The sequence below is a fragment of the Delphinus delphis genome, chromosome 8 (assembly GCF_949987515.2).
Source record: "Delphinus delphis chromosome 8, mDelDel1.2, whole genome shotgun sequence".
Taxonomy (NCBI): Eukaryota; Metazoa; Chordata; class Mammalia; order Artiodactyla; family Delphinidae; genus Delphinus; species Delphinus delphis.
In genome coordinates, this window is record NC_082690.1 from 15,569,890 (window position 1) to 15,596,478 (window position 26,589).

Genomic DNA, 26,589 nt, shown 5'->3' on the forward strand with positions numbered 1-26,589 from the left:
TCAGACAAGTTTTGAACCTGCAAGTCTCTTTTTGTTTCCCAATAGACTTTTCTTAAGGGCAGTTTTAGTTTCACAGCAAAATTGAGCAGAAAGTACACAGTTCCTGTATACCCTCCGGCTCCATACATACTCAGCCAACCCCAGTATCAACATCCCACACCAGAGGGACGTTTGTTATGATCTGTGAACCTACACATCATTATCACCCAAAGTTTACATTGGGGTTTACCCTTGGCATTGTGCATTCTTTGGGTTCCGACACATGGATAATGAAACATATCCGTTAACATGTCATACAGAGTACTTTCACTGCTCTAAAAATCCTCTGTGGCCTGCAAATCCATCCCTCCCTCCCCGTTAACTCCTGGCAACCACAGATCTTTTTACTGTCTCCATAGTTGTGCCCTTTCCAGAATGTCATGTAGTTGGAGTCATACAGTATGTAGTCTTTCCAGGTTGGTTTCTTTCGCTCAGTAACATGCATTTAAGGTTCCTCAATGTCTTTTCATGGCTTGATAGCGCATTTATTTTTATTTATCTTTATTTTTTGGCTGCGTTGGGTCTTCGTTGCTGCCCACAGGCTTTCTCTAGTTGCGGCGAGCGGGGTCTACTCTTCGTTGCAGTGCGCAGGCTTCTCATTGCGGTGGCTTCCTTTGTTGCAGAGCACGGGCTCTAGGTGCGTGGGTTTCAGTAGTTGTGGCACGCGGGCTCAGTAGTTGTGGCTCACGGTCTCTAGAGCACAGTCCCAGTAGTTGTGGTGCATGGGCTTAGTTGCTCCACGGCATGTGGGATCCTCCCAGACCAGGGCTCGAACCCGTGTCCCCTGCATCGGCAGGCGGATTCTTAACCATTGCGCCACCAGGGAAGTCCCATGGGAGGAGGGAGGGGTTTTGATGCTGAAAGCTCAGCTTCTCTGTACACTGGTGCCAAATCAAATCTTGGAGACAAGACTTTTGGGTGAAGTAGAAAAGGATAGCTTTATTACTTTGCCAGGCAAAGGGGGATACGGTGGGCTCCTGCCTCGAAAAACTATGTGTCCCAACCCAGGAGGATATGATGAGGAGTTTTACGACAATAGTTCCCAAGAGTGGGGTTGCTGACAAGATTAGGGTGCAGGGTCTCAGAGTCTCAGGTGCTTGGTCTCCTAGTCTTGATGAGCTTCTCTGGTCCCTTTAATCTTGTCTCAGGTGGTTTCTTGGCTGCTCCTCTCTTGATTAGTAACTGTTTGAAGCTGCCCTTTGGAACTCAGGGAAGGTCATGGAGGCTGGAGTCTTGCCTACAAGAAACGGGGGACAAAAAGGCCTCCGTGCCCGGGAGCCCCACAAGGCCCCGCTTGGTTTCAGTTTCTAGTATCTAATGGACAGGTGTCAAGGATGCTGCTAAACATCCTACAATGGACAGGACAACCCCCACTACGAAGAATTCCCAGCCCCAAATGTCAATAGTGCTGATGTTGAGAAGCCCTGATTTAAATTCCCAGATATTATCTTCCTTCAATTCTTTGCTAATGTGTGTGGGAAGCAGCATCGTTCATTGATTAAGAATATGGGTTTTAGGGCTTCCCTGGTGCCGCAGTGGTTGAGAGTCCGCCTGCCAATGCAGGCGACACGGGTTCGTGCCCCGGTCCAGGAAGATCCCACATGCCGCGGAGCGGCTGCGCCCGTGAGCCATGGCCGCTGAGCCTGCGCATCCGGAGCCTGTGCTCCGCAACGGGAGAGGCCACAACAGGGAGAGGCCCGCGTACCGCAAAAAAAAAAAAAAGAATATGGGTTTTAGGAACTGGGCTGCTGGCTGGTCCTGAAACAAATCTTTTGGCTTTGATCTTTCTTACCTTTTTAAAGGAAGATGAGGGACTTCTCTGCTGGTTCAGTGGGTAAGACGCTGCGCTTCCAGTGCTTCCACTGCAGCGGGCGTGGGTTCGATCCCTGGTCAGGGAAACTAAGATCCCACATGCCCCATGGCCAAAACTAAAAAAAAATTAAAGGAATATAAGACCCAAGCTTGGATGATTTCTCAAACCAACACAGTATTAGTACTTCAATTTTGCCAACCTGATAGATAAAAAGTGGCATCAGGGTTTCCCTGGTGGCACAGTCATTACGACGAATCCGCTGCCAATGCAGGCGACACAGGTTTGCGCCCTGGTCCGGGAAGACCCCACATAACGCGGAGGAACTAAGCCTGTGCGCCACAACTACTGAGCCTGTGCTCTAGAGCCCACGAGCCACAATTACTGAAGCCCGCGCGCCTAGAGCCTGTGCTCCACAACAAGAGAAGCCACTGCAATGAGAAGCCTGCGCACCGTAACCAAGAGTAGCCCCTGCTCGTCACAACTAGAGAAAGCCCGCGCACAGCAACAAAGATCCAACACAGCCAAAAAAAAAAAAAAAAAAAGAAAAGTGGCATCAATTTATTTCATGATTGAGGTTGAGCATCTTATTTAAGAGCTCTTTATAGAAAGGGTAGACAGCAGAAGCAAGAACTACAATCCTGCATCCTGTGGAACAAAAACCACATTCACAGAAAGATAGACAAGATAAAAAGGCAGAGGGCTATGTACCAGATGAAGGAACAAGATAAAACCCAAGAAAAACAACTAAATGAAGTGGAGATAGGCAACGTTCCAGAAAAAGAATTCAAAATAATGATAGTGGGGCTTCCCTGGTGGCACAGTGGTTGAGAGTCCGCCTGCCGATGCAGGGGACATGGGTTCGTGCCCCGGTCCGGGAAGATCCCACTTGCCGCAGAGCGGCTGGGCCCGTGAGCCACGGCCGCTGAGCCTGCGCGTCCGGAGCCTGTGCTCTGCAACGGGAGAGGCCACAACAGTGAGAGGCCCGCGTAACGCAAAAAAAAAAAAAAAAAAAAAAAAATGACACTAGTAAACCTACTACTACATGTCAATGTAAATAATATATTCTTATGAAAAATAATTATATTTTAAGAATTGTGAGAACAGTAGGATTGTTTTACATTTTTGTGACTCTCTTTGGTGTCTGACTTAAAAGAAGATCACTGTATCCTCATAACTGCTTCTGCATTCAAGCTGCTGCCTATGTTGTTTTGGTTGAAGTATATGAAGAACCTCCAGCTTCACACGGATATGAGGTTGGCAAGGGAGAAATAGTTTAATAATAGCCTTTTCAGATATTTGTGAATATTCTTTTTTGGTACTACACAAAATTAGCAGGTGGTAGTTTCTTAAAGATTAGTTGCAATGTGGAATCCGAAACCAAGTCAATGAACTTTTCATATCCTGTCAAGTTAAAACCTACTGGTCTATCTTGCACTTTGAATGGATCTTTTAACCATGCGTGGTTTTTTTTTAACATCATGCATTAGTAATTTGGAAAATGTTGGTTCACTGAATTACACAGATCTTCCAAATGTTAATGCATTTCATTACACTATACCAAAAAATATTTGGTAATAACACCACTGATCTCATTAGAAACATGTTAAGATAGTGGGAAGCTGTCAAGTTTAAACTTTGTTATTGTCAGCAAACACTATCAGTTGTTTTCCTTGAAGTGACAGGGTGGCTTTGGTCATTTTGGAGACAATGTCTGACAAATACCCAAGCCTGGATAACCATAGCTCATCTCTCTCTGGGTTGTTCTTTCAAGTAAAAAATGTGTTCCATGAAAGAAGAGGCTAGTTCTGCTCACAATTCAGACTGCAAAGATGCATTTCCTTGGACAACCATGGTACTCGCATAAGCAGCAGGAGTGCTTTAGGCATATTTCACATTTCATCACACCAAATATTAAAAAGATGTGGGGCTTCCCTGGTGGTGCAGTGGTTGGGAGTCCGCCTGCTGATACAGGGGACACGGCTTCGTGCCCCGGTCCGGGAAGATCCCACATGCCGCGGAGCGGCTGGGCCCGTGAGCCATGGCCGCTGAGCCTGCGCGTCCGGAGCCTGTGCTCCGCAACAGGAGAGGCCACAACAGTAAGAGGCCCGGGTACCAAAAAAAAAAAAAAAGAAGCAAAAATGTGTACTCAAGAGTTCAAAGTTAATAAAATTAATGAGTTTTCCTGCTTCATCAAGGATAGTCTTAAGTGAAAGTGGCTTTTTCTCTCTTTTCTTTTTTTTTAACTTTGTATGGTGGTGAAGAAAACAATGATTACTAATATGGTCTGATGTCACTGCCTGATTCATGCCAAGGGGCCAGCAGCTTAATTTTCCATTATTTTTACACCATCAGTGCAGATATTAATATGCTTTAAAAAAAGGCAGATTACATCTCAGTATTATTATGAAGATAGTTTTGACCTCCCTGTCCCTCCCAAAAGATCTTGCAGGGTCCAAAGATTACACTTTGAGAACCACTGCCTTAAGTCTACCCAGAGTTTGAGCTGATTTGATTGGACTGTCGTGTTTTTTGTTTTTGGCTGGGTCGGGTGGCTTGCAGGATCTCAGTTCCCCCAACCAGGGACTGAACCCGGGCCATGGCAGTGAAAGCCAGGAATCCTAACCACTACGCCACCAGTGCCCAGTTGGACTGTCGTCTTTGTGAAGGTTGTGGTATTTCATGTTGACCCTTATTCCCGGAGTGCAATCCATCAGGTGCCCTAAATTAATGCCTGGGCTGGTTTTCATGCTGCCTTCTCCTTGATGGCCTTGAACTTCATATTTTGTCCCCCAAATCCTAGACTTCTGAAAGCAGTGCTGAGCTTCCCTTCTTTCTTTTGGATTGCAAATGCCTTCGTGATGCAAACAGCACCAAATGTTGTGTTCACTTCTTTGGGCTTCTCTTCACTATGGGATCTTGACCTCTGTGGCAGATTGATTGCAAGAAATGACTGTAGTTCTTCATCTACAACTTTTGCAATGGATTTTGCAACTCCTTTTGTGAAGAGGTAGAGTCTATTTCTCCATCCCTTGAATTTTGGGTGGTCTTAAGCCTGCTTTGGCCAATAGAAGATGACAGAAACAATATTGTGCCATTTCTGGAACTAGGCCTCAAGAGGCTGGCATGCTTCGGTTCTGCCTCAGACCCCTGCTATGAGAATTGCCATGCTACTCTGCTGGAATATGCAAGACCACACGGAGTAGAGAGAGACTGTCTCACCTAAATCCATCCTAGATCAACCAGACACCAGCCATGCTACCTCCTGACTGCAGACACGTCAGCAGCCTGGCTTGGATCAGCAGAACTGTCCAGCTGACCCATGGACTTGTGAGCCACAATAAAATGCTTGTTATGGTTTTAGGCAACTAAGTTTTGGGGTGATTTTAGATATTTTAGATAATTTTAGATAATAGCTAACTGCAAAAGCTAATTGATAACTTGCTGCTTCGGTAGCTCTTGGACACCTTCAAACACCAATTTTATATTCTGACCAGCTTTTCTATTTGTTATTGGTGGGAGGGTTGGTCTGCAACAAGCTAGTCTGATGTTAGGCAAAGCAAAACATCCTTGATGACTTATTGCTTTTCCTCATATTTTCATGAGTCTCCTTTATATTTTTGAGAATATTTAATATGTTGATTTTAGCTTCTTGGCCCACAAATCTGCCTTGTCTGTTATAGGCTGTTCAATTTGTTTTATTTATTTATTTTTTAATTAATTTATTTATTTTTGGCTGCGTTGGGTCTTCATTGCTGTGCGTGGGCTTTCTCTAGTTGTGTTCTCTAGTTGTGGCCAGTGGGAGCTACTCTTTGTTGCGGTGCGTGGGCTTCTCGTTGCAGTGGCTTTTCTTGTTATGGAGCACGGGCTCTAGGTGTGCAGGTTTCAGTAGCTGTGGCACACGGGCTCAGTAGTTGCGGCTCATGGTCTCTAGAGCGCAGGCTCAGTGCACGGGCTTAGTTGCTCTGCAGCATGTGGGATCTTCCTGGACCAGGGCTCGAACCTGTGTCCCCTGCATTGGCAGGCGGATTCTTAAACACTGCACCACCAGGGAAGCCCTGTTTTATTTATTCTTACAATGATTTCTTTCCTAGACTTTTCCCCCTGGGGCACATATTCCCCTACATATTCCCTTAGGGATATTTGCCACTTTGGTGGATGGAGTTATAAACAGGGGCAAACATTCAGAGCATGAGCCCCTCCAGGTGAAGCAGACTTGCATTTGGAGGAGATGGAGGAGGGTATGAGATGTACAGCAGAGATGTTGAAATCATCCAGGGTAGTACAACTGCCTTTTGGGGAGCTCCCTTCCTCACTTAGAACCATTTTGCTGTTCAGGTTTTGAGGTAGGTAGTGGAGTAAATGCTAGGATGCAGCTAGTCTGCCTGTACCTGTGTTGAAAGCTGACACCCCAACCTATTGATATCCAGTTGGCTGTTGTTTTCTGCCCTTAAGTAGTAGCAGAGGCACACAATGGACTGGCCCAGGTAATGTTGGGAGAGTGAGTAGCAGACCTAAAATCTCTGCCCTACTTTATCTCCTATCCACAGTTCATGGGCCCTGTAGCTCTGGGCTGCCTTCTACCACCCTCCACCCCTACTCCAAACACACACAGGACCTTATCATCCATTTTCCAGGAATGCCTCCATGTTTTCATGTTAATTTGACGGTTCCACCACCTGCCCTCCTATTTCTTTATTTATTTATTTTTGGCTGTGTTGGGTCTTCGTTGCTGCACATGGGCTTTCTCTAGTTGCAGCGAGCGGGGGCTACTCTTTGTTGCGGTGCGCGGGCTTCTCATTGCAGTGGCTTCCCTCATTGTGGAGCACGGGCTCTAGGCATGCAGGCTTCAGTAGTTGCGGCACACGGGCTCAGTAATTGTGGCTTGCAGGTTCTAGAGTGCAGGCTCAGTAGTTGTGGCGCATGGGCTTAGTTGCTCCACAGCATGTGGGATCTTCCCAGACCAGGGCTTGAACTCGTGTCCCCTGCATTGGCAGGCAGATTCTTTTTTTTTTTTTAATTTATTTATCTATTTTTATTTTTGGCTGTGTTGGGTCTTCGTTGCTGCGCCCGGGCTTTCTCTAGTTGTGGCGAGAGGGGGCTACTCTTCATTGTGGTGTGCGGACTTCTCCTTGCAGTGGCTTCTCCTGTTGTGGAGCACAGGCTCTAGGCACTCAAGCTTCAGTAGTTGTGGCACACGCACTCAGTAGTTGTGGCTCGCAGGCTCTAGAGCGCAGGCTCAGTAGTTGTGGTGCACAGGATTAGTTGCTCCGCGGTATGTAGGATCTTCCTGGACCAGGGCTTGAACCTGTGTCCCCTGCATTGGCAGGTGGATTCTTAACCACTGCGCCACCAGGGAAGTCCCAGATATATCTTTATTATTATTATTATTTATTTTGGGGGGCTGCATTGGGTCTTAGTTGAGGCATGAGGGATATTTCATTGAGGCGCGTGGGCTCTTCGTTGTGGTACATGGGCTTCTCTCTAGTTGTGGTGTGCAGGTTTTCTCTTTTTTAGTTGTGGCATGCAGGCTCCAGGGCCCGTGGGCTCTGTAGTTTGTGGCACACAGGCTCTCTAGTTGAGGCGCATATGCTCAGTAGTTGTGGTGCACTGGGCTTATTTGCCCCGTGGCATGTGGGATCTTAGTTCCCCGACCAGGGATCCAACCTGCATCCCCTGCATTGGAAGGTGGATTCTTTACCACTGGACCACCAGGGAAGTCACTATTATTATTTTTTAATTAATTTATTATTTATTTGGTTGCGCTGGGTCTTAGTTTTGGCATGCGGGCTCCTTAGTTGTGGCATGGGAACCCTTAGTTTCGGCATGCATGTAGGATCTAGTTCCCTGACCAGGGATCGGACCCGGGCCCCCTGCATTGGGAGCGCAGAGTCTTAACCACTGTGCCACCAAGGAAGTCCCTCTTCAGTTGTTTTTAAGATTGGAAAACACTGCCTCATCCAGAGACTAATCTAGTGGTTTTATTTTCTTCAATGGCACTCTTTAATCTATCTGGGGTTTATTCTTTGTGGGGTATGCAATAGAAATCTAAACGGATTTTTTTCTAAATAGCTAAACAATTATCTTACACCATTAATTAATTACCCCCCCCCAGTTGATTTGGGATGTCTTCCTTATCATGGCTTAAATTATACATGTGAAGGTCTGCTTCTAGTACTTCTTGCTCCTTTTAAATGCCTGGCTATGCTCTAAACCACATAATTACCATAATCTTACAATTGTTAATATTTGGCAGTAGAAATTCTCTTCTTTACTCTTTTTTTTTTTTAATTCGTCAAGTTTCTTACTCTGATGTTACTTATTCTCCCAGATGATCCTTAAAACAATTTTGCCCAATTTCCAAGAAATCCTATTGGGATTTTGATTGGAATTGCTTTAAAAACCCCAAATGAAAGGAATTCCCTGGCAGTGCAGTGGTTAGAACTCTACGCTTTCACTGCCTGGGTTCAATCCCTGGTTGGGGAACTAAGATCCCGCAAGCAGCGTGGCTGAAAAACAAAAAACTCCAGATGAATTTGGAAAGGATTGATGTTTTTACAGTATCAAAATCATAGTTTCTTTTTCAGGCATGTAGTATAATTTGCATTTATTCACGTTAGGTTTTATTATCCTGTAGCAAAGCCTGGTTACTTTTGGGGGATGTCATCGTCTTATTTCCTTTCCTTACTTTTCTTGGGAAATAAAGAGTGAGAAGACTAGCGTTTACGTCTCTACAATGTCCTGACCATAAGATGCTTTACAATGTTTTCTCATTTAATTCCCACAGTGATGCTGAGGTGGGTTAGATCGTCTATGTTTTATATGAGGGAACTGAAATGGGAGAAGGCAGGGAAATAACTTAGCATGACCCCTGGCTGAAAGGAGGTTGAGAATTGTAGTAGCTACGTTGGTGCTGCAGGCATTGAAGGCCTGTTAAACTCTATTTCTGGGCCATTTTCAGAGCTCTTGGCAGGTGTCTCTGTCCTCACATATGTGGCTGAGCAAACCTTGCCCAGACTTTCTAGCTCTGGCTGACCTCTGAGACCCATTCCCTTCCCCTCCGAGCCAACTAGCTGCATCAGCAGTGGCCCAGGCAAGATTCTGTGCCTACCTCTGTCTCTGAATCCCCATGGTTCCCTCTCTGGTAGGAACTTTTAGCACTTCCCATTGGAATTATGACTCTGTCCAGTTTCTACACCTTCCATCTATTGCTCCTCAACAGCAAGCTAATTCTTACCAAACAGTTCTTTGAGTGTTTCATGCCCCTCAGCCCAAAATCCTTAACTCTATAAAACATGTTTATGCTATAATAGAAAAAAAATCAAGATATAAAAGTATTTAGGGGGTTTCCCTGGTGGCGCAGTGGTTGAGAGTCCGCCTGCCGATGCAGGGGACATGGGTTTGTGCCCCGGTCCAGGAAGATCCCACATGCCGCGGAGCAGCTGGGCCCGTGAGCCATGGCCGCTGAGCCTGCGCGTCCGAAACCTGTGCTCCGCAACGGGAGAGGTCACAACAGTGAGAGGCCCGCGAACCACAAAAAAAAAAAAAAAAAAAAAAAAAAAAAAAAAGTATTTAGATGGTGTGAATAATTGTTCATCTAGCAATTTACTTTTACCGTAGTGTTTTGTACCAAACACTTAGCTGGGTACAGTGGTAAAAGGGCCATAGTCCATCCTCAGGGATGGGTTATTTAAGTGTTGAGGACCCAATAGAAAAACACTTTTAAAAAATCTCACAGGGCTTCCCTGGTGGTGCAGTAGTTAAGAATCTGCCTGTCGATCATACACCATGATCAAGTGGGGTTTATTCCAGGAATGCAAGGATTCTTCAATATATGCAAATCAATCAATGTGATAAACCATATTAACAAACTGAAGGAGAAAAACCATATGATTATCTCAATAGATACAGAGAAAGCCTTCGACAAAATTCAACACCCATTTATGATAAAAACCCTGCAGAAAGTAGGCATAGACAGAACTTTCCTCAACATAATAAAGGCCATATATGACAAACCCACAGCCAACGTCGTCCTCAATGGTGAAAAACTGAAAGCATTTCCACTAAGATCAGGAAAAAAACAAGGTTGCCCACTCTCACCACTCTTATTGAACATAGTTTTGGAAGTTTTAGCCACAGCAATCAGAGAAGAAAAGGAAATAAAAGGAATCCAAATCGGAAAAGAAGAAGTAAAGCTGTCACTGTTTGCAGATGACATGATACTTTACATAGAGAATCCTAAAGATGCCACCAGAAAACTACTAGAGCTAATCAATGAATTTGGCAAAGTAGCAGGATACAAAATTAATGCACAGAAATCTCTGGTATTCCTACACACTAATGATGAAAAATTTGAAAGTGAAATCAAGAAAACACTCCCAAAAAAAAAAAAAAAAAAAAAAAAAAAAAAAAAAAAAAGAAAACACTCCCATTTACCACTGTAACAAAAAGAATAAAATATCTAGGAATAAACCTACCTAAGGAGACAAAAGACCTGTATGCAGAAAATTATAAGACACTGATGAAAGAAATTAAAGATGATATAAATAGATGGAGAGATAAACCATGTTCTTGGATTGGAAGAGTCAACATTGTGAAAATGACTCTACTACCCAAAGCAATCTACAGCTTCAGTGCAATCCTTATCAAACTACCACTGGCAGTTTTCACAGAACTAGAACAAAAAATTTCACAATTTGGGCTTCCCTGGTGGCGCAGAGGTTGAGAGTCCGCCTGCTGATGCAGGGGACACAGGTTCGTGCCCCAGTCCAGGAAGATCCCACATGCTGCAGAGCGGCTGGGCCCGTGAGCCATGGCCGCTGAGCCTGCGCCTCCGGAGCCTGTGCTCCGCAACGGGAGAGGCCACAACAGTGAGGGGCCCGCATACCGCAAAAAACAAAAACAAAAACAAAAACAAAAACAAAAAACAAAATTTCACAATTTGTATGGAAACACAGAAGACCCCGAATAGCCAAAGCAATCTTGAGAATGAAAAACGGAGCTGGAGGAATCAGGCTCCCTGACTTCAGAATATACTACAAAGCTACAGTAATCAAGACAGTATGGTACTGGCACAAAAACAGAAATATAGATCAATGGAACAGGATAGAAAGCCCAGAGATAAACCCACGCACATATGGTCACCTTATCTTTGATAAAGGAGGCAGGAATGTACAGTGGAGAAAGGACAGCCTCTTCAATAAGTGGTGCTGGGAAAACTGGACAGGTACATGTAAAAGTATGAGATTAGATCACTCCCTAACACCATACACAAAAATAAGCTCAAAATGGATTAAAGACCTAAATGTAAGGCCAGAAACTATCAAACTCTTAGAGGAAAACATAGGCAGAAGACTCTATGACATAAATCACAGCAAGATCCTTTTTGACCCACCTCCTAGAGAAATGGAAATAAAAACAAAAATAAACACATGGGACCTAATGAAACTTCAAAGCTTTTGCACAACAAGGGAAACCATAAAGAAGATGAAAAGACAACCCTCAGAATGGGAGAAAATATTTGCAAACGAAGCAACTGACAAAGGATTAATCTCCAAAATTTATAAGCAGCTCATGCAGCTCAATAACAAAAAAACAAACAACCCAATCCAAAAATGGGCAGAAGACCTAAATAGACATTTCTCCAAAGAAGAGATACAGTTTGCCAACAAACACATGAAAGAATGCTCAACATCATTAATCATTAGAGAAATGCAAATCAAAACTACAATGAGATATCATCTCACACCAGTCAGAATGGCCATCATCAAAAAATCTAGAAACAATAAATGCTGGAGAGGGTGTGGAAAAAAGGGAACACTCTTGCACTGCTGGTGGGAATGTGAATTGATACAGCCACTATGGAGAATAGTATGGAGGTTCCTTAAAAAACTACAAATAGAACTACCATATGACCCAGCAATCCCCCTACTGGGCATATACCCTGAGAAAACCATAATTAAAAAAGAGTCATGTACTAAAATGTTCATTGCAGCTCTATTTACAATAGCCCGGAGATGGAAACAACCTAAGTGTCCATCATCAGATGAATGGATAAAGAAGATGTGGCACATATATAAAATGGAATATTACTCAGCCATAAAAAGAAATGAAATTGAGCTATTTGTAATGAGGTGGATAGACCTAGAGTCTGCCATACAGAGTGAAGTAAGTCAGAAAGAGAAAGACAAATACCGTATGCTAACACATATATATGGAATTTAAGAAAAAAAAATGTCATGAAGAACCTAGGGGTAAGACAGGAATAAAGATACAGACCTACTAGAGAATGGACTTGAGGATATGGGGAGAGGGAAGGGTAAGCTGTGACAAAGCGAGAGAGAGGCATGGACATATATACACTACCAAATGTAAGGTAGATAGCTAGTGGGAAGCAGCCGCATAGCACCGGAAGATCAGCTGGGTGCTTTGTGACCGCCTGGAGGGGTGGGATAGGGAGGGTGGGAGGGAGGGAGACGCAAGAGGGAAGAGATATGGGAACATATGTATATGTATAACTGATTCACTTTGTTATAAAGCAGAAACTAACACACCATTGTAAAGCAATTATACTCCAACAAAGATGCAAAAAAAAAAAAGAATCTGCCTGTCAATTCAGGGGACACAGGTTCGATCCCTGGTCCGGGAAGATCCCACATGCCACAGAGCAACTAAGCCTATGTGCCACAACTACTGAGCCTGCTCTCTGGAGCCTGCGAGCCACAACTACTGAGCCCGTGTGCCACAGCTACTAAAGCCCGCGCGCCTAGAGCCCGTGCTCTGCAACAAGAGAAGCCACCGCAATGAGAAGCCCACACACCGCAACGAAGAGTAGCCCCCGCTCGCCGCAACTAGAGAAAGCCCGCGCACAGCAACAAAGATCCAACGCAGCCAAAAATAAATAAATAAATAAATAGATAAATAAAAAGAAGAATACCAACTCATAAATACATAAGGAATGATAGAGTGAAAAAATCTCCACTTTGCAACCACCATATTAATAAATGACTCAGGAAAGAATCATCAATAGATGATAAAACCACTGGGTGAAAGACTGTTGAAACAGGAGGATATATCTGTAGTATCAAAGTATGGTCCCACTATAGATTAGTAATTATAAAGAGGAAAAGTTTCCTCTAGTACAGAAATCAGGTGGACACCATTTTAACTAAATGATCAAATTCATCACATGCTTCCTGATGTGGTACACTGAGAAAGACACATTGTCATCTATACAGTACTTCTGCCAAAATTATTTAATATGATCCCTATTGCAAACACAGTCAGACAAATCCATATGAGGGACATTCTGCAGAACAACTGACCTGGATTTTTGAAGAATATTAAAATCATGAAAGATTTCTCTTTCTTTCTCTTTCTTTCTTTCTTTCTTTCTTTCTTTCTTTCTTTCTTTCTTTCTTTCTTTCCTTCTTTCTTTCTTTTCTCCCTTCCTTCCTTCCTTCCTTTCCTTCCTTCCTTTAATGGGAAACTGATTTCTCTTTATTTAGGCCTTAGGAAGACAATTAAATTTGGTCACATATTACTTTTTTAAAAATCTAGTTTCAGGAGTTCCCTGGTGGTCTAGTGGTTAGGATTCTGGGCTTTCACTGCCATGGCCTAGGTTCAATCCCTGTTCCAGGAACTGAGATTCCACAAGCTGAGTGGCGTGGCCAAAAAAAAAGAAAAAGAATCTAGTTTTACACAGATAGGACCAAAGTATCAGAGAAATAATTTCTTCTGTAAAAACTGGCCAAACTTTATTAAAAAATCTAACATACAATGTAATTCAAATTATATAAAGACTGCTTGGGATCATAACAGTCTGAATGTATGACAGTTGCAATTCCATTCTAATAGGTGTGAAAAATATTTGCTCTCCTGTGGCTTTGGTCCAAAAGAGGTGAGCTGAATCTGCAAGAATAAAGTAAGTACCTGTGGACGAAGAATGTCGTATTCGTAAACAAAAGATGTTGCAGCCATCAAGCCCTCAGCTTCATGCAGCCACCACCAGCTGTGCATTCTGAGGGGATTCAAAGGAGAAAAATAGGATACTGGCCCAAAGAATTCATGTGCATACGAAAGGAATGATTTCAATGAGCCCAGACTCTTGCATCTTCCAATACATAGAAAAGTCCTATATTCATTAACTTGAGATGTCTGGTTTTTCTTTAATTAACAGTAATCGTTTGATGTTCTGACAACCTGGGTTTTGCCCATATATCCTGGCTCCTCCCTTACCTCTTGAGAGCAGTCCCTCAGAGCTATCTGAGAAGGCTGTCTTCCAGGCTTAAGTCCTCAGCAAGTCTACTGAATAAAACGCAATTCTCAACTTTTGTGTTGTGCATTTTTTTTCAGTCAACATACCTAGTCTTTCGCCAACATTAGTTTAGATTGCTATTGGTAGCAGAAATGTCCATGATGACTAGTTCTACTATAACAAAGTAAAATAAAAGAATTTTTTCTTTTGGCCACGGCGCGCGGCTTGTGGGATTCCCCGACCAGGGATAGAACCCGGGCCACAGGAGTGAAAGCACAGAGTCCTAACCACTGGACTGCCAGGAATTTCCAATTAAAGAATAGTTATCATGAACACATCACAGTATCAGATAAACTTTTTATAACAGAAAAGTATGAAGGAACAAAAAAAGATTAAGCAGCTACCACAAACAAAAAAATAGTGTCTCCCCCATAACCCTATTTGAAGGGGCAGAAAGTGCAATTAGAGGTTTATTGATGCTAATATGAAAAGAAATTCAGTATTGTATTTATTTCTTATTTTATACAACTCTTACTCTTTATAACAATGTTTATAGTCACACCCATAAAAGTATGACCCATGGCATCCGAAAGCAAACACTCTGTAATTATTTAAAAGGGCCTTTAAAAAAAGTATAATACTGGGTTTCCCTGGTGGCGCAGTGGTTAAGAATCCGCCTGCCAAGGCAAGGAACAGGGGTTCGAGCTCTGGTTCGGGAAGATCCCACATGCCGTGGAACAACTAAGCCCGTGCGCCACAACTACTTAGTCTGTGCTCTAGAGCCCGAGAGCCACAACTACAGAAGCCTGCGCACCTAGAGCTTGTGCTCCGCCAACAAGAGAAGCCACTGCAATAAGAAGCCCGTGCACCACAGCGAAGAGTAGCCCCCGCTCACCGCAACCAGAGAAAGCCCGCGTGCAGCAAGGAAGACCCAACACAGCCAAAAATAAAATAAATAAAATAAAAACAAATAAATTTATTTAAAAAAATTCAACTGAGAAAATTCTAAAAATCTTTTTGGCTTTATTCAACAATTTATGAATCAGGACACGTCCAATCTAGCAGCTAGAAAGGCGCTCTGAGGAGCTGTACAAAATGAAAGCCTTTTATAGATAGCAGGGAACAGGAACAAGGAATTAAACTAGGCAAAAAGCAGATTGGCTATTACCAGGTTACTTCGCTTTAGGGAATAGCAGGGGGGTCTAGAGGTAGATGACATAACTAGATAACTAGTGCTGAGCAGGCGATTCCTTTTTTATTTTCTTTTTTTGGCGGCACCACATGGCATGTGGGATCCTAGTTCCCCAACCAGGATCGAACCCAGGCCCCCTGCCTTGGAAGCACGGAGTCTTATCCACTGGACCGCCAGGGAAGTCCCAGGTGATTCCTGATTGACTTATTTAAGATTCCACTTCTGGGAGAGCCACAACTGTAATTAAGTCTCCCTTTGGTGATGTGGGGCTTAGCATAAGCAACATCATTTTCGACTTGTTGTGTTTTTAACATCACTCTAAAAGAGCTTTACTCTCAACTTTGAGGCACTTATTTCAGCAACTCTCTGATGGACTCTGTGAAAGCAATTATCTAAATTTTCTGAACTTGTATCTGAATCTTCTATTGAATCCTCACAACCACCCTATGAGGTTGGTAAGAAACTGGGGGCTCATAGAGATTATTAATTACCCAGGGTCATGCTGTCAGAAGCAGTGCGTCCGGGATTCGAATTTAAGTTTTACTCAGGGCCCATACTTTAAACACTCTGGCTATTTTGTTTTAACTCTGTCCGCAATAGTCTGACCACAGATAAATGTACAAATCGTGCTTACTGAGGACTGTATTAATTTCTTACAGAAAATACTGTGTTCTCTTACAAGATGTTTCCCAGACCGTGAACAACTCGGGAACCGTAACTGATAGTTGGAGGAACTCACTGATCTGGTTTGTCGAATGCCATCAGTTAAGAAGGGAACGTACGACTCCAGCCCCTAAGGGGCGCTGTCTTCGCCCAACGACCAGCGAGACCCGCAGTCTTATATGAAAACGTTTGTGGGTGGCCTCGGCTCTCGGGACTGGAAGACGCAGGCGGAGTCCCCGCCCCACTCTGGGCGCACGCGCATGCGCCCGCCGGGCCCCGCCCCATGCCACTCCAGCTCCCACCTCAGTTCGGGTAGGGGGGCAGTGTGCGGGGGAGGGGCGTCGCCTGGGGGCGGGGCTGGAGCGGGAGTCTCAACTGTTGCGGCTCCTTTGTTGGAGGCCCAACTTCCAATCCAACCGGGAGCAGTTTCTGAGGCTGCCGGTTCTGGGGTGGAGGCAATTGCTGGGTCCGGGAGCAGCACGCTCCCTCTCCTTTATGTCGCACGAGTCCAGGGGTCTCCCCTGCACTTGGGCCCCCGTCCATTAGCAGCCGGAGTCGGGTGTCCTGGGTAGCTTGAGGACACGGGGCTGGGCAGGGGCCGAGAGCCCGCCGCCTCGCTCCCTCCTCCCCCTTCTTGCCGCTTGGCCCCACCCCGCCTGGCCGAGCCACTCGGCGCCGGAAGCGAGGGGCCTCCGGGGCCTACGTGTGGCACCCTGCTCCGCTTGCGCCCACGCCTTCTGTTCCAATTGCCTTCCCAACCGAGCGGCAAAGCCGGGGGCGTGTTGCCGGGGCCCTGGGAAGCGGGGCGCATGAGCACTGTGCCTGGAGTCCGTCGCTGCGCCTTCCCGCCCACGGGGCGTCCGGTCACGGTCCCTGAAGCCCCAGCCTGCCAGACCGGAATCCATACTGACGTCAAGGGTAAAGGCGACCAGAGGCATCTGAGTGGCACAACCAGGACCCCTGCCCCTAGTGGGGCTTTCGGTGTGCAACCGAAAGTGGGTCCTGAGCAGGGAACTTCCTTTCCCCGCCCCTTGCTTACAGTTCTGCAACTGTCAATAAACAGTTACACCCTACCGTGTGCTAAGCATCAGGAGTTACAGGGCTTGAGGTCAGCTCTGGAAGACTTGAAAGTGAGGTTGTTGGGGGTAGGTGTCTGATTGAGTGTGTGTGTGCGTGTGCGTGTGTAGAAACTAACCCAGAACCTAGTGCAGTGCCTCTCAACCAGTAAGCCCTAATAAACCTTCGCGGAATGAATGAGAAGGTAGGTGGATGAGGGAGCCGGGCTAGAGAGGGCAGCTCTACTCATCCCAACCCTGCCTCCCCTGAGCGCAAGACGACAAAAATAATTAGGTTAAGCCTTTAATCACAGCTGGTTTCACGGGCAGGAGGACAGGGAAGAGCCGGGAAAGACAGCAATCCTGGGGACACACGGTGCTGGCCTGGCTCATGGACACTGCCTCCCTCTCGGACGCCCTCCAGGCCCCCACAGCTTGGGCGTCAGTAATCTCCTGTTTTCTTGTCTCCCTCAGGACACCGGGTTCCCTAGGAGCCGCCCCAGGCTTAATGATTGTCCAGAAGGTGCCTATAAAGGGAGCCTGGGAGGCTGGGTGAAGGAGGGAGCAGAAAAAGCCCAACTCAGCAGATCTGAGCACTTGAGAGCCTCAATCAGGAGCTGTGGTCAGAGGCTCTGTGTCCCGGCCAGTAGGGCCTGCTCTTTCCCACCATGGTGGCCCGAGGCTACAGCTATTACCGCACTGTGATCTTCTCGGCCATGTTTGGAGGCTACAGCCTGTACTACTTCAACCGCAAGACCTTCTCTTTTGTCATGCCGTCGCTGGTGGAGGAGGTCCCTCTGGACAAGGATGACTTGGGTGAGCCCTGGCAGGGCAGGGAGGGGTGGGCCCAGGAACACAGGACCAGCAGGACAAGTTGGGTGTTTGTGCCGTGTGGTGGGTACAGGCATGCAGTGTGTGTGTGGAGTGTCTGCACAGCAGATGCCAGGAGACAGTGCATGTGCCGGATGAGGCGGCTCTGAGATCCATGTCTGTGGGCACAGGTAAAGGACTGTGGGTATGGTCTAAGCATGTCTGAGGGCTGCTTGTCTGGTGTGTGTGTGTGTGTGTGTGTGTGTGCACGCCCGCCTGTGACTAACATGTGTCCCCAGAGGCACTGTGTGTTAGAGGGATTCTGAGCACAGTTTCTGCATCTGTGTGGGTGCAGGCTAAGACCACAGGGTGAGTGCTGGCCACTGACATTGTGAGCACTGGGAACTGGGGAGTTGGTGCAATGACTCCATGTGGCCTAGCAGGCTACCCTTCGGGAGGAATAAGGTCCCTGACTCCAATTCTAAGCCTTTTGCCCCATGTTCTGAGGTGGGGCAACAGAACTGCCGGAGACCCTGGGTTGGCATCCACTGTGAGGGAGAAATCAGGCATATGAGAATCCCATGGAGGAGGGCTGTCCTGCCCCCTGACAGCTGCTGCTGGAACTCTCCAAGAGGCTGAAAAGTCATGGGTCAGCCTGGGGCTAGTGCTGATGGAGAGGCGGGAGGAGTAGCCTGGCCCCATGAATGAACGTCACGATTCCAACACAGGCCCCTCCTATTCCTCTCGGAAGGAACCAGTCTCACCCTGCCAGGCACCTCTACACACCTGACCCCATGCCTTCCTCCCCGCTCCTTTGCCTCTGCCCTGGCCCCTAACCCCCCAGGTGTCCTGCTCCCTGCTCCCCTCCCCTGCAGGGCTCATCACCAGCAGCCAGTCGGCAGCCTACGCCATCAGCAAGTTTGTGAGCGGGGTGCTGTCTGACCAGATGAGTGCTCGTTGGCTCTTTTCTTCCGGGCTTCTCCTGGTTGGCCTGGTCAACGTAGTCTTTTCCTGGAGCTCCGCAGTACCCGTCTTTGCTGCTCTCTGGTTCCTCAATGGCCTGGCACAGGGGCTGGGCTGGCCCCCATGTGGCAAGGTCCTGCGGAAGGTGAGTGTCTGCTTCCAAGGAGCTGGTTCAGATTGGCAGAGAGGACACCTAAAGAGCATGTGGGCACACTGGCACCTCCACCCCCAACCAGAGCAGGTTCCTCAGGCGTTCCAGTCCAGCTCCTGTTGCTTGTCAAGATATTTTAGGAGGCTGAACGTGGTGGGATCAGGTGACAGATGAGGGAATTGGCCCTGCCAAGTAGAAGAGCCCTCTCCCTCATCCCTGTAATGTGAGCTTCTGGGTCTGCCCCACCTGACCCTCACCTTCAATATGGACTGTAGGCTGAGCAACTACTCTGTCCCCCTCTGCCCCACAGTGGTTTGAGCCATCTCAATTTGGCACTTGGTGGGCCGTCCTATCAACAAGCATGAACCTGGCTGGAGGGCTGGGCCCCATCCTGGCAACCATCCTCGCCCAGAGCTATAGCTGGCGCAGCACGCTGGCCCTGTCTGGGGCACTGTGTGTGGTTGTCTCCTTCCTCTGTCTCCTGCTCATCCACAATGAACCTGCTGATGTTGGACTCCGCAACCTGGACCCCACCCCCTCCAAGGGCAAGAAGGGTGAGTACGCACTAAAGCCGACCCCTAGGGAACCTTCATTCATCATTCACCTGGCAGACTTTCATTGAGGACTGCCTGTATGCCTGGCCCTGTACTAGCTAATGGATGTCGGGATGGTGATGGAGAGTGGGTGAGGAGTAAATAAAACTCCATCCTGAGAGGCAGTTAAGTACCAGACAAGTGGCAGAGCCAACAAATGCTATGACTCATGTTATAGCCTAGTCCTTCCTTACAAGAGAGCCAGAGTTCCCTGTGTGGACAGCATCCTAAGCTTAAGTGGCTTGGGTGCTTTCCTCCATCCCCGCTGGTCCTCAGGTTCTCTTTCATTCGTTGAGACTTGCAGTGGAGAAGAGAGGGCAGAACAGTGGGTGAGGGGGACCTTGCTGCTGATCCTTGGCTATGTGGACGGACTCTGCCCCTATGGCTAGCTAATGTGTGGTGGGGGCAGGGCAGCCTGAGCAGAGTCCTGAAGCCTGGCCTCCTCCCACCCCCAGGCTCCCTGAAGGAGGAGAGTACCTTACAGCAGCTGCTGCTGACCCCCTACCTGTGGGTGCTCTCCACTGGCTACCTTGTGGTGTTTGGAGTAAAGACGTGCTGTACTGACTGGGGCCAGTTCTTCCTTATCCAGGAGAGAGGACAGTCAGCCCTCGTGGGTGAGACGAGTGTTGGGATGCGGCAGGCCTAGGGAGCAGGAGCCAATGCATGGGATGGGAAATTCAGACCCGCTTCCCTTTATCCTTTCTTCTTTCCCTGAGGCCGGGCAGTACTCAGGCAGCTGTGGCCAGTCACCCTTGGGGACCTTGTACCTCTCTGGGTTGAAGTCAGTCTGGGACAACCCCAAGGTGTAACACCTTTCCACCCTTCCTTTCCCTCTTCCCACCACAACTCCCCACTGCAGGCAGCTCCTACATGAGTGCCCTGGAGGTTGGGGGCCTTGTAGGCAGCATCGCAGCTGGCTACCTGTCAGACCGGGCCATGGCCAAGGTGAGTGGGCAGAAGGGACAGGAAGGAGGAGGGTCCCTTTAAATCTTCCCAGCATGACTGGGACAGGCACCAGAGAGGTAGGAGCCCTGGGGCACAGGCAGCTTGGCATATGCTGGTTTAGGTTGGGTGAGGTGGGAATGATTCCAGGCTACTCTTCTTTGCTGGGGATGTAGAGATGAGGCTCTTGGGGGAAAGGGTTTTAACTGATGTCAAGGAGAGCCAGAGTTTCTCTCTGCCTAGCTTCTCCACAGCCCCAGGGAAACTGGGGCTGGGGAAGGACTGGATGCAGCCTGCCACCACGTGTCCCCAAGCCTGCCCCAAGTGGAGGAAGGGATGTTGTGGAGTTTGGCCTCAGAACATAATAAGCAGGTCCCAGGACCTCCCAGAGCTGCCTTGGGCCAAGAACTGCAACGGGATTGCCAAAGACCTGTCAGCAGAGGTCTGCCGTGTCAGCGTCCAGGGGTGAGGGTTCTCTGCTGCTCCTGGGGCCTGATGTTGCCCGACTGTGTCCACAGGCGCGGCTGTCCATGTACGGGAGCCCCCGCCATGGCTTGCTGCTGTTCATGATGGCTGGCATGACAGTGTCCATGTACCTCTTCCGGGTAACTGTGACCAGTGACTCCCCCAAGGTAAATAAACAGGGACTGGCCCACGTCAGGGACAAGGATGAGAAAGCAAGGGCCAGTGACTCTGTCTCCCTCTCCCTGGTCTTTCTCTGCTTCTGATTGCCCTTTTCAGTTGTCTGTACCTCCATTCCCCTCCTCTGTACTCTGATGCCCCTCCTTGACTCTGGGCCTAGTTTCTTCTCCTCCCTATGCTCCTCTAGGATGTTGCTTTCTGGACTCCGGCTCTTCACCCTCTCGCTGAGCTCACAGGCTTTACAGAGCATGAGGTGCCCTATCTTTATCTCTGGTTTTCCTCTTGTTGTGTCTCACCTTTGTCCTACCGCCTCTGCCTTGCCCTTAGCCAATCCAGCTTGTACAAATCCTGAGGAGACAGCATCTCACTTGGAGGGATGGCTCCTGAACCTCCCTCCCCTACCTGCACAGGCCCCTGTGTTGGCTGAATGTGGCCCGCACTCCTCTAGCTCTGCAGTCAGCTGTGCTGGGAAGTGGTGTGTGTGGGAGTCACTTACTGTCTGCTTTTACTACAATTATTTGTTCCTGGGGCCAAGCATTCCTCTATCCAATGGCAGGGGTAGGTAGGCAGGAGGCCTTCTCAGACTTTAAATGCTACCCTGCACTGCCCTTGCAGCTCTGGATCCTGGTGTTGGGAGCTGTGTTTGGTTTCTCCTCTTATGGTCCCATTGCCTTGTTCGGAGTTATAGCCAATGAGAGTGCCCCTCCCAACTTGTGTGGCACCTCCCATGCCATTGTGGGACTCATGGCCAATGGTAAGTGATACCCCCACTGATGCCTCGCACACAAGCCAGCTAGGGGCTGGAACAAGCCCCACTGGCTCTATCCTCACAATGACTCAGGCTCTTCCCCTCCTCCCTGACAGTGGGCGGCTTTCTGGCTGGGTTGCCCTTCAGCACCATTGCGAAGCATTACAGCTGGAGCACAGCGTTCTGGGTGGCTGAAGTGATCTGTGCAGCCAGCACAGGTGCCTTCTTCCTTCTACGAAACATCCGCACCAAGATGGGCCGAGTGCCCAAGAAGGCTGAGTGAAGACAGTGCAGGCTCTGGAGCATCCTGTCCCACTTGTGGCCTCTCCCCTCCATTGGGGTGGGGGAAGGGAGGGAGGGGACTATCTGACTAGCACCTTTGACTTTCCCTTTCTGCTCCTTTTCCCTCACCCAAGTGGCGCTGGAAGTTATCAGTGGCTAATGAGGCACCAGCTTCCCATCTGATCTCTATTTAAAAGACAACCTTTGTTCTTGGACTCCGTTAGCTCCTATTTCCTGGCTTCAAAGAGGAAACCCCTGCACTCAGGGAGTCTCCTGTATCCTTCTCCCTCTCTTGGGCCCTGCCCTGTCCCCATCCCACCCCATCCTCACCTGAGGTGAGGCTCCTCCTGCAGCAGCAGGGCAGCAATGGCCCAGGACTTCTGCCCTGAGGCCTCTCAGCAGGGGGCAGCTGCTCCTGCCAATACCTTGGACTCCAGGGGAAGAGGGTCACTCTCACCAATACCCAGGGTACAGTAGGGGGGTATGGATGGGAGAGTAGAAAGACTTGTTATAGAAAATTAAAACTAGATTTGATACTAAACCCTGTCAGTGAGTCATTCTTTCAAAAAGGGTAGTACAGGGACTTCCCTGGTGGCGCAGTGGTTAAGACTCCGTGCTCCCAATGCAGGGGGCCCGGGTTCGATCCCTGGCCAAGGAACTAGATCCCACATGCATGCTGCAACTAGGAGTTTGCATGCCACAACTAAGGAGCCCGCCTGCTGCAACTAAGACCTGGCGCAACCAAATAGAGAAATAAATAAATAAAATAAATATTTTTAAAAAAACAGAGTACTTCTCAAAAAAAAAAAAAAGTGGAGGTAATACAAGCCAGAGATAGATTTTCTGGGGAAATACTCCCTTAATACCTGCTTTTTCCAACCCAGAAGAGAGAGACTTCATTCCCCTGGAAGGGAAAGCTAAAGTGTAGATGGACTCCTTTAAGCTCATGTCTCTACCGCCTTCAACTTCATACTGCATAATTCAATGAACATTTTGAAGATGAAACTACTGGGTGCCAGGCAGGTTAAGTAATTTGATGGAGGGAGATAACAGTGTAGTCAGAAAGCCTGGGTTCAAACTCAGTCTGCCGGTAACTAGCTTTGAGATTTTGAGGCAGAGAGTTTGTACATTGCTTGCTGAAGCTCATCCGTAATAGAAACAGAATGTACCCGCTGAGGTAAGGGAGAGGATTAAGTGAGATAAAGCAGTAAAACGTGACTGTAAGCACTTGATAAATATTCCATCATCATTATCATCATCACCACCATACCCACCACCTAGGAAGTCAGTAGCGATTCTGGAACTAGGACCAAGGCTCCTGATTCAAAGTCCCATGTTCATTCATTCACTTAATGAACATATATTTGTTTTGTTTTCTACTAGAACATAGTATCTCATTTTCCCAGAATTCCCTTATCATTCCTGTCTCCCCTCCTGAGGCTTTTCCCCCAAACCATCAATTAGGATAGCAAACACTGAGATCAAAGGAATGTTTATTATAGCATTTATGGGCCTACCTCCTCCATAAATAATCTGTACAGAGTTGGGAAGTAGGACCATGACAGATACAGGAGAAAAGAGAGCATGGTATTAAGGCTCGGGCATCAGTGCATGTCATCAGGCTCAGCAACCTCCCATTTTCAAGTGCACTAACAAATGCCTCTGGGCTCGCCATCGGAGTGGAAACAGCAGGACCCCTGTTGCAGGATCTCTCAAGAATATGCGGGGAGTGGTGGGGGGGGTCCACTGCAGGTTCAGCCTAAGACCCAGGTCCAAAAGTTCCAGCCTTCTCTGCCACCTCCAGGGCTAACTTCAGGTTCTGGTCAAACAGCTCACACCTAGGCCAGACCCAGGAAGCACAAATAAGGACAAAGTGTGAGGCCTGGCTCTCTCCCCACCTTGGGTGCAGAGGCAGAGCCAGTGGAAACTCTGCTTGAAGAAGGACATAAACCCCAAGGAAAGTCTTTGGTTTCTCCAAAAAATAAGTAAGTAAAAGGCTAGTTACTTTTGTTTTATTTAAAAATAACTCTAGGGCTTCCCTGGTGGCGCAGTGGTTGAGAGTCTGCCTGCCGATGCAGGGGACACCGGTTCGTGCCCCGGTCCGGGAGGATCCCACATGCCGCGAAGCGGCTGGGCCTGTGAGCCATGGCCGCTGAGCCTGCGCGTCCGGAGCCTGTGCTCCGCAGCGGGAGAGGCCACAACAGTGAGAGGCCCGTGTACCGCAAAAAAAAACAAAAAACAACCTCTATTACACTTCAAAATGACATTGGGGAAAAGGACACAGGGAGGGGGAACAAGGAGGCTTTGACCAGAATCTGGGAAGTGGGACCACATACCTGATGGGCATTTCCAGGGAGTAAAATGGATTCTTCAGGGCAAAGTCTGAGTAAATCTCATAAATCTTTCGGAGAAGAGAATCTATCCCAGCCTGCCTAGGATCCGCCAGCACCACAAACTTTATCCCTGGAGAGGGACCAGTAATGATTACCAAAGGGTAGAGAATGCAGCAAATAATGCTGTCCTTTGTTTGTACAGCACTTTCATATGCCCACTTAAATGTTATCCTTATTGCTACATAAAGCACGAAAAGCAAGATTTTGAATCTACAGGTGAGAGCAGAGAAGTGAAATGACTTTGTTGCATCACCCAGCTGACTGAGTGACCAGGCTTTGGGTCCTAGCTCTGTCGCTTACTTCTGGCCTGGGGGCCCCTCAGCAGAAAGTGCCAGGCAAGGAACAAACTCAGGCAGTTTTCAATGATCTGCCTTCAGCGAGTGATGCAATGACAGTCACGATCCAAAGGTCATTTCCATTTCACATTCAAATTTCATTTTGGAACAACACACCTTCCAAAACGTGTGCAACGTGAGATAACATTAAGATGAGTTTATCTGTGGACAGGATAACGCTCAGTGGCATGGACAAAACTGGCGTCAGATTAAATATTGCCTTTAGATTCACAAAACAAGTAACTGTCTGTGCAGTTGTCCCAGAAAAGGCTGACCAACACTCCCTTGCTTACCAAACCCAACTTGGGCCAATCCCTTCTCCCAACCTGCCCCATCGCATCCCCTTGACCTATCTAGAGATGCGTACCTGTCAATGTCTGGAAGCAGTGCAGTTTGAATGTGTCTGTCTCCAGCATCTCAATGCCTGAGCTGCCCTGTTCAGGAGACAGCTGGGAGCCGATTGCGAACAGCCTATTTGCAAAGGAGGCAAAGTTGGGAATGCACCTCATTGCTATAAGGGAGAAGTGCTTCTCGAACTTTTCCGCTGAAATGACCCTTATCTTCTGAAGAGTTCAAATTACAGCTTGAGATAGTCAGAAGCAGCAGTGTGAACTGCCTGGCAGCAGTATCAAAATTACTTAAAAATTTATGTGAATTCTGCATGTATTCTACATTCATACTTTGCTATAAAACATTGTACATTGAAAACTTTGGGTGAAATTAACACTCTGGGACTATGTGCCACGTTTACTCACCCCGTGACTATGCATATCCAGCACATCTCATTCCATAATTGACAGCAAGAAAAGATCTTAAAGATCATTTAGTTCAATTGCCTTACTTTAAAGATGAAAAAACTTAAGACTCAGAAAAGAGAAGGTGACTTAGGCAAAAAAAATCACACCACTGCCAGCATTACCTACAGCCTAGTCATACTGGATCAATTCTTTTCATGACACAAGAACTGAGGATTTAGAAGGAGGAAGGTAAGCACCGCCGCTCAGGAAGTCTCTGAGGGCAGAACCACACTAATCCAGCCAGCCTATGAGCCAAGTGCGGACCGACAAAATCTAGGAAGGGTTGTGAGACTTACGAGTGGAACATGGAGGCCAGCATGAGCTTCTCATTGGAGGTGAGGCGAGGCCGGCCGAATCGAATGGACACCGGGTAGTTAGCAGGGTTGCCCAGGTACTCCAGCACCTCTTTCCCATCGGCCGTGTACTTGCCGCTCACATCCACACCATTGATGGCCAGCACTGCGTGGCCCACTGCAGAGCCGAGGCTAGGCGTCAACGAAGCCTCAGCTTGGGGATCCCACCAAGGCGACAATGGACCCGGCCCCAACTCCTCACCCCCTCCGCCCCCCGCCCAGAGACACCTGCCCACAACGGCGGCACCGGGCCCCGCCCCCCAGGCCCGAGCCTAACCCACCCCGGATGCCGTCGCGCTGGCCGAAGGCAACCAGCACACGATCGTCATGCAGTTTGAGCAGCAGATCAAGCGGGTAACTGAAAGTTTTCTCAGCCTCGGCCCGTGGCGCGTAGCTGTCCAACTGGTAAATGAGGCCTCCAGCTTTGTTCACCACAAACACACTGAAAATCGCCATTGCTGCCGCCGCTACTGCGGGACTGGCTCCCCCTCCCGGCCCCGCCCCGGAACCGCAGCACAGGACCTGCCCCCGGCGCCCCGGCCGCGCGTTCCCTCTCGACCCGGGA

General features: G+C 47.9%; 2 protein-coding genes across 5 annotated transcripts; one reads left to right on the plus strand and one right to left on the minus strand.

Moving 5' to 3' along the window:
- Positions 1 to 16,640: 16,640 nt before the first annotated feature.
- On the plus strand, positions 16,641 to 22,705 carry SLC37A4 (solute carrier family 37 member 4). Of its 4 annotated transcripts, XM_060017828.1 has the most exons (10): positions 16,641 to 16,878; positions 17,490 to 17,831; positions 18,701 to 18,933; positions 19,250 to 19,493; positions 19,988 to 20,146; positions 20,392 to 20,477; positions 20,993 to 21,106; positions 21,304 to 21,369; positions 21,732 to 21,870; positions 21,981 to 22,705. In XM_060017828.1, exons 2-10 carry the CDS (start codon positions 17,684 to 17,686, stop codon positions 22,145 to 22,147), a joined length of 1,356 nt encoding a protein of 451 aa, XP_059873811.1. In that variant the 5' UTR covers positions 16,641 to 16,878; positions 17,490 to 17,683; the 3' UTR covers positions 22,148 to 22,705. The 4 variants fall into 4 exon arrangements, with proteins under 4 accessions (XP_059873811.1, XP_059873808.1, XP_059873809.1 ...); XM_060017824.1 differs by lacking the exon at positions 21,304 to 21,369 and having other exon boundaries at positions 16,644 to 16,878; XM_060017825.1 differs by lacking the exons at positions 19,988 to 20,146; positions 21,304 to 21,369.
- Positions 22,706 to 23,628: 923 nt separating this feature from the next.
- Positions 23,629 to 26,520, minus strand: TRAPPC4 (trafficking protein particle complex subunit 4). Its single transcript, XM_060017831.1, has 5 exons — positions 26,306 to 26,520; positions 25,968 to 26,142; positions 25,242 to 25,345; positions 24,483 to 24,609; positions 23,629 to 23,984 (listed from the first exon to the last, which is right to left on the minus strand). The coding sequence occupies exons 1-5, from the start codon at positions 26,478 to 26,480 to the stop codon at positions 23,906 to 23,908; spliced, it is 660 nt and encodes a 219-aa protein (XP_059873814.1). The 5' UTR covers positions 26,481 to 26,520; the 3' UTR covers positions 23,629 to 23,905.
- Positions 26,521 to 26,589: the final 69 nt, after the last annotated feature.